We start from the raw sequence: 7,933 nt of genomic DNA on the forward strand, positions 1-7,933 counted from the left end.
TGAATACGTGATATTTTTTGAATAAATATTCTTCAAAATATTACTATTAACTAAATTTTCAAAAAATTATTAAATACAATTCTAGCTACAAAAAATACTAATATTACTAATAAGTATTCCAAAATATTATTTTTTTAATTTTTAAACACATATTGTACTAGTCAAATAGGAAAAAAAACAAAGCTGCTCTATAGTCCCAAGTCACAACAATATAATAACGAATGAGTATTTGTTATATTATCCTTTGGTCTTTTGATTCTTATTACTGCAAATTGCAATGAAAAGTCGCGCAAGTAAATAACTTTAGCTAGAAAGCAAGTTACTTTTAGATACAACAATTCATACATGGTTAAGACTATAATTTTCCTTTTGCCAACTGTTTTAATGTTTTGAGTTTATTAAAATGTCTTTGCACTTCCTCCCACAACCAATCTATGAGTTTTATTTTAATTATTGTTAGGTTGAAAAAAAAATCTTTGCAAAAAAAAGAGTTTATTTAATATATATATATATTAATTATTAATTAATATTTTGATTTTCATTAATTAAAATATATATATATATATATATATATTTCTTTTGTCTAGTTTCATCTTGCTTTCATTTTGCTTTTGTTTGTTATATCAGATGAAAAAAAAATATTAATTTTTTGTTTTTTAAAGTAGAAAAAAACAAAATATAAACCACTACTTAGAAAAATAATCAAGTAGGAATAATAAAGAAGTAACAATTGTAAATACCCGTACCATATTTCAAATGGGCGATGGCAAAAAAATATAAAATGATATGTAATGTGTACGCACGCTATATGCAAGAAGTGTTAATTTTGTTGTTACATGAGTTTCCACGGGTAACATATTTTATATTATAATGAAGTTTTGTAAAGCCATTGTGTTAAGAATTTACCAATTAAAAGCTATGCATAATGTTATATAACATATGAAGATGTATTGGTTTATTTGAACTAGTGTTTGTGTGATTCAGGACGTGATACATAATTGTTGTTGTTTTATGTGTCTGAGAAGTTTCTAGAAGGTTTGAGAAGACAATATTGAAGTACGGTTTGAGGATGAATTGAAGAGGAAAACTACTATTTCTTTGTTAATTAAATTGGAGTTTTACAAGGAAAAGGAAAATAACAAAAAGGAAAAATGTATTTTCTTATGAAATTTAGAAATCTTCTTCTATGGTGATTAGAAAGTCTTGATGGGTATATAAGGAGGTGTTGGGCACATCCTAGAGAGATAAGAGAGCTGAGGCATAAAGGTTAGAACCCTAGAGAGTTTTCTGTTTGTGTGCGGCTTAGTTTCGCGGTTTGGTGCTTGTGTTGTTCAAGCTTCTTTGTTCGTCGGTGTGACGTGTGTGTGAAGGTTTCTCAAGAGAGTTGAAGATCTGAAGTCTAGGCTCAGGGGGAGTTTAGCCCAAGGTTAGGTTATCTTGATTTGCATCTAGGCTCGGTGTGAGTTTAGTTAAGGGTAGAGATTTATCCTTAAGATTTCATGTTATAGAACAGAGCGGTGAATTAAGAGGGTTGTGCTTGATTTACACGTTTGCGAATAGGTTGTATTTGCTTTCTTGTTCTAGTGGAATCGAAATCTGCACGTGGTCCTGGGGAGTAGGAAAAACCGAACCTTGTTAACAAAGCTCTTGTGTTATTTACTTTCTGCACTTTATTATTTGCACCTCATCCGCATTTACATGTGGTATCAGAGCGGGTTCTCGATAGAGATTAAGTCTAGTTTCAGGTAGATCAAGGGTGAGGGTAGTTCAGGAAGGAAGACAGAGCTTTGAATCAGTTGTGATGAATTCATACAGAGAAGGCACGTCTATATCAAGACCACCGTTGCTTGATTCAACAAATTACGGGTATTGGAAGGTTTGTATGCCAGCGTTTATTAGTAACCTTGATGAAGATTGTTGGAATTCGATTGAGCTTGGTTGGGAGCCCCCTAAATTTGTGGATGATAAAGGAGTTGAGTGTCTTAAGCCAAGAGATAAGTGGAATACTGCAGAGAAAAAGCTATCAAGTTGCAAGCCACTTCATGTTAATTTCTCAATGTGTATCAGCTCAGAAAGCATGGAAGTCATTAGAGAATATGTTTGAGGGTACTTCAAGTGTTAAGAGAACAAAGCTGGATATGTTGGCATCACAATTTGAAAATCTAAGGATGGAAGAAAAAGAAATTGTGGCTGATTTCAGTGCTAAGTTATGTGATATATCTAATGAGGCTTTTGTTCTTGGAAAGTAGTACAAAGACAAAAAGCTTGTTAAGAAACTGAAGCGATCATTGCCTGCAAAATTTGAGTCAAAAATTTCTGCAGTTGAAGAAGCTCATAATTTAGATGAGATGGCTTTTGATGAGTTTGTTGGGATTCTTAAAGCTTTTGAATTAAGCAAAGCATATGAAGCTGAAGGAGTAAAGAAGAAAGATAATCAAGTTAAGGAAGCAATAAAGAAGGAAGTTGACATTGGAGTAGCTCTTAAGGTATCATCTTGTGAAGATTCATTGGCTATGTTATCAAGACAATTTGCTAAATTTCTGAAGCGTAAGGGCGAAGAGAAGAAAAGTAGAATGGGTGAAGAGATGAAGACTTCATCAAAGAATGTTCAATGTTTTGAATGCAAAGGATATGATCATGTACGATCTGGTTGTGCCAATCTACAAAAGCATAAGAAGAAGGTTATGAATGTTGTTACTAGTGATTCTGAAACTGATTCAGATGAAGAAGAAGAACTGAAGAATTTTGTGGCGTTTACAAATTTTGAAGATAGTTCTGAATCAGTGTCTGCATCAGCGTGTGCGACTGCTTCTGAATCTGCAACAAAATCTGCAACTACATTTGAACATGAATCTGATAGTGATAATGATGGAGATGATATGAGTTATGAAGAACTTGGTAAGAGATATGAGAAGTTGCATGCACATTGGCTTAAAGTAGTTGAAGAAAATTCAGTTTTGATTAAGGTAAAGCTCGAGTTAGAGGCTAAAGTCGTTGAAGCAGATAAACATGCAACAGAGAAGGGAGAAGAAGCATTACAAGTTAAAGTGCAACTTGAAGAAACTCAAAAGAATTTGAGTATGCTTAATAATGGTACAAAGAAGTTAGATCATATTCTGAGTATTGACAAGACTGATAAGTGTGGACTTAGATTTGAAGGAAAAGTTTCAAACCCAGAGCTGGTGTTTGTTTCAAGTGGAAAAATTACGTCTGCATCAGGAACTGCAACGGTAACAGAGACTGCTTCAAAGAATGCTCCAAAGAGTGTTTCAGAGACTGTATTTTTGAAAGAGCATGATAAAATAATTTTTGAATTGGATAATGCACCTAGACAAGTTTTTCGACCTGTTTGCCATCATTGTGGTGTTGTTGGGCATATTAGACCAAGGTGTTTCAGATTGTTGAGAGAGAGGAGCCGCATGGAGAATGCTTTTGATGTGAGGCTTTCTGGTCCTACATGTTATCATTGTGGAGTTCAAGGACATATTAAGAGGAATTTTTTCAGGTTTATTCAAGAGGTTAACTATGGAGGTCTAAGGCGCAACAAGATATGAGTTAGAAAATATAATTACAATGGAGGTGGTGTACTAGGCTATCAACCGCATATTGCAAAGCAGGGAGAATTTTCTAGTTAGTTTTGACCATGTTGTGACTCATTCAGGGGGAGAATGAAGATGTGTTTAAGTGTTTGAACTGATGAGTTCACAAGCATAGTCAAAAAGGGGGAGAATGAAGATGTATTGGTTTGTCTGAACTAGTGTCTGTGTGATTCAGGACGTGATACAAGATTGCTGTTGTTTTATGTGCCTGAGAAATTTCTAGAAGGTTTGAGAAGACAATATTGAAGGACGGTTTGAGGATGAATTGAAGAGGAAAACTACTATTTCTTTGGTTAATTAAATTGGAGTTTTACAAGGAAAAAGAAAATAACAAAAAGGAAAAAAGTATTTTCTTATGAAATTTGGAAATCTTCTTCTATGGTGATTAGGAAGTTTTGATGGGTATATAAGGAGGTTTTAGGCACGTCCTAGAGAGATAAGAGAGCTGAGGCATAAAGGTTAGAACCATAGAGAGTTTTCTGTTTGTGTGTGGCTTAGTTTCGCGGTTAGGTGTTTGTGTTGTTCAAGCTTCTTTGTTCGTCGGTGTGACGTGTGTGTGAAGGTTGCTCAAGAGAGTTGAAGATCTGAAGTCTAGCCTCAGGGGGAGTTTAGCCCAAGGTTAGGTTATCTTGGTTTGAATCTAGGCTAGGTGTGAGTTTAGTTAAGGGTAGAGATTTATCCTGAAGATTTCATGTTATAAAACGGAGCGGTGAATTAAGAGGGTTGTGCTTAATTTACGCGTTTGCGAATAGGTTGTATTTGCTTTCTTGTTCTAGTGGAATCGAAATCTGGACGTGGTCCCGGAGAGTAGGAAAAACCGAACCTCGTTAACACAGCTCTTGTGTTATTTACTTTCTGCACTTTATTTGCACCTCATCCGCATTTATAATATACAAACACACAATAATATTATTTTAAAATAAAAAGTACAAGTGAAACTCATTATGCAAATAAGTGAGTATATATTTGCTTAATTTACCAGAAGTAATTTAATATATCTTTCTTCGTTTAACTCTTACAAATTATTAAAATTGTAAAATTAAAAAAAACAAATGTTTACAAGATAAAATATGTCAATTCTGAATAATACTTGTAAATTTCACATTTTTTTAACAATTCTTGACATACTTTTTATCAATAATTAATTACTTGAGATATATTGAAACTCGCTTAAAATATGTTTTTGTTAGATATTGTAACGCCCGTGAACCGGAACAGTTTACATTAAACGCTCGTTTGGTTGCATTTCTGGGTTTGAAAACTCTAAAATCGGGTATAAAAGGGAATACTCGACGACTTTTATAGTTTTTAGCCTCTATTACCATTCCTAGAGAGAAAAGAAAGAGAAAAACTGTTCTTGAGTGTTTTTGGAAATTTTGGTGCCTGTTCTCGAGAGATCTTTCCTATGGAGTTGAGATCTGAGACTAGGATTGTAGTAGAAGCTTGCTAGGAGGCTTTTTCGTGAGTTTATAATCAGTTTTCGTCATTCTTAAAAGTGAGTGCGTAACCATGGCTGATCTAAACGATTAGATGCTTATTTTATGTGATTTTGGTTATTGAATGCTTATGTGCTCGTGTGTGAGTGTTTGTCAGGAGTTTTGTGGCTTTTGGAGATCGTTTTTGGCTTCACCGAGCCAAGAGGAGACCGAGGAGATTGTTTTCGATGACGCTCCGCGCGACTGCATCGATCGATGCAAGGAGTGCATCGGTCGACGCAGTTAGAGATTTGACGTCGATGCAAGGAGTGCATCGGTTGATGCATCTAGGAATTTGAAGGAGTGCATCGGTCGATGCGATGATGTTGCATCGCTCAACGAAAAGATGTTGCATCAGTCGACACAAGGAGTGCGTCGGTCGATGCAAGTGCGCAAAGTTGACGCGCATGTTCAGAGTTGTTTGGGTTGCTTGTTTTTCTGTTGCGTATTGTTTATGCTTATCTTTTCGCTTTTGTGTATAGCCTAGTAGATGAGAGGATCGCCTCACAGAGTATTTATGATAATACTCATGCATCTCATTTCTGTTGTGGTGCAGGTAAAGACAAAGTGTGGTCGTGGAACCAAGTTGATAAAGAGGAGAATGTTCGAGAGGCTCGGTTGTTTGTTCTATGCTGCTGATAGGTTGTTAGAATTGAATGTAGGGTTCTAGAACTATTTTTTAGGTTGTTGTTTCATTGTTCTATGACGTGGTTTATGTTATTGGCATTGTTGGATAGATGTTATTGTTTTATTTGTTAATCGTTATTCAATTCATTGGTTAATATTGTTTATTTCCGCTATTTGGTTTAAATGTGGTTAGATTATTAGTAAGTATGAGATCACTAGAGAATTATTATATTAAAAATAAAAAAATTGGTCAGGTCGTTTCAGTTTGGTATATGAGCCCTTATGGTTCTAGGTACGGGTTCACTAGGCTTTGTGTTGTTGATGTTGTGGATTTACATGCTTTGATTGATTATGTGAGTTAGTCAATTGTGTGTGGCATGGAATCCTAGAACATCCTCTTCGAGCCTTCACGGTAAGTTGTGTTTTTGGTATAGTTTAAGATAGTTTACTTAGTTTTTTATTCATGTTAGTGCATATGGTTAGAGGTGGTGTTGTTGTTGGTTGTGGATGCTTACGTGGTCGTGGTTGGGGCAGATGCCCAGTTGTTAGTGATAACATAAAGCAGAGTATGTTGATGGGGCCGTAGGCACTGATCTGCTGTGGGCGGTGTCAGTGTCTGGTTGGCCGGTGGTGCTAGACTTCCAGGTGCAGGGGTTGCAGTAGGTGGAACCCCTAGTGGAGATGTTAACCTAGCGGGCTTATTGGCGCAGTTGTTTGAGCAGTTGCCGGGAGTTGTACTGGCACATGCTCAAGTGGTACCGCCTGTGGCAGATTTAGGTCCCGCGTCATGTTTGATTATGGAGCAACCAATTACTTCATTATCCCGGAGTGCGCTAAAAGCGTCAATATCAGAGGAGATCCCCAAGAACGAGTGGGAGTTGTCAACGTCACGGGAGGCGAGTTTCTGAGAATCCTTGGACGGGCGATGGGTGTGGATATTCATATCGCGGAGGAGTCAAGGCAAGTGGATTTGATTAATAGTCCCGTGAAGTTATATGATGTTATCCTAGGGATGAATTGGTTGCATCGTCACAGGGTATATCTGGATTGTCATCGGGGTAGAGTGGAGTTTGAGCGTCCAGAAGGGAAGTTGTTTTTTGACGGAGTACGACCAACTTTGGGGAATCTCATGATCTTGGCCATATAGGCAGAGAAATTGAACGAGAAGGGGCGTGACACCTATTTGGTTACAATCTCGATGCTGAAATCAATGGGGGCAGTCTATGATTAGCGGTATTCAGGTTGTTAAAGAGTTTGAGGATTAGTTCCAGTCGTTGCAAGGGTTACCACCATCTCGGTCTGATCCCTTCACGATTGAGCTGGAACTGGGGACTATGCCATTATCCAAGGCGCCTTACAGGATGACTCCAGTAGAGATGGCAGAGCTGAAGAAACAGCTAGAGGATCTTTTGAGCAAGGGATTCATTTGTCCTAGCGTCTCACCATGGGTTTATAAAATTGATGAACAACGTGTCTCAGGAGTTTCAGAATGTGTCTATCATCATTTTAATCGACGATATCTTGGTATATTCTAAGAGTCCTGAGGAGCATGCAGTGCATCTGAGAACAGTTATGGAGAAGCTGCGGGAGCAAAAGTTGTATGCTAAGTTGAACAAGTGCAGTTCCTGGCAGAGGGAGATGGGATTTTGGGCTACATTGTCTTGGTGGAGGAAGTCTATGTGGATCTAGAGAAGATTTAGGCTATCAGGAATTGGCCTAGACCGTAGAATACCACAGAGATCAGGAATTTCCTTGAGTTGGCGGGTTACTACAGGAGGTTTGTGAGGGGGTTTGCGAGTAAGGCATGCTTGATGACTAAGTTAACAGGGAAAGATGTTTCGTTTGTTTGGTCACAGAAGTGTGAGGAGGATTTCACAAGCCTAAAAGAGATGTTGACTACTACACCAGTGTTGGCATTACCAGAGAAGGGTGAGCCTTATGTGGTTCATACATATGCATCCAGAGTTTGCTTAGGATGTGTGTTGATGCAGCATGGGAAGGCTATTGCCTGCGCTTTGTGGCAGTTGCAGAAGAATGAGGATAACTATCCTACACATGACTTGAATATGGCTGTTGTGGTTTTTGCCCTCAAGATTTGGAGGTCATATCATTATGGCGCGAAGGTACATGTTTTTACGGATCATAAGATCCTGAAGTACTTATTCACTCAACTTGAGCTGAATTTGAGGCAGAGGCGGTGGATAGAGCTAGTGGCAGACTATGATCAGGAGA

At 37.5% G+C, this 7,933-nt stretch overlaps 1 protein-coding gene across 1 annotated transcript; it reads left to right on the plus strand.

Moving 5' to 3' along the window:
• The first annotated feature begins 2,573 nt into the window (after positions 1 to 2,573).
• On the plus strand, positions 2,574 to 3,554 carry LOC147934758 (uncharacterized). Its single transcript, XM_087472777.1, has one exon. The coding sequence runs from the start codon at positions 2,574 to 2,576 to the stop codon at positions 3,552 to 3,554; it is 981 nt and encodes a 326-aa protein (XP_087328903.1).
• The last annotated feature ends 4,379 nt before the right edge of the window (positions 3,555 to 7,933 follow it).

The sequence above is a fragment of the Camelina sativa genome, chromosome 11, assembly GCF_030686135.1.
Source record: "Camelina sativa cultivar CO46 ecotype springtype chromosome 11, ASM3068613v1".
In the NCBI taxonomy this organism is placed as follows: domain Eukaryota; kingdom Viridiplantae; phylum Streptophyta; class Magnoliopsida; order Brassicales; family Brassicaceae; genus Camelina; species Camelina sativa.

What these genes read in the sequence shown, in the direction of transcription:
- LOC147934758 (XM_087472777.1), top strand. Translation starts at nt 2,574, where the DNA reads ATGGGTGAAGAGATGAAGACTTCATCAAAGAATGTTCAATGTTTTGAA.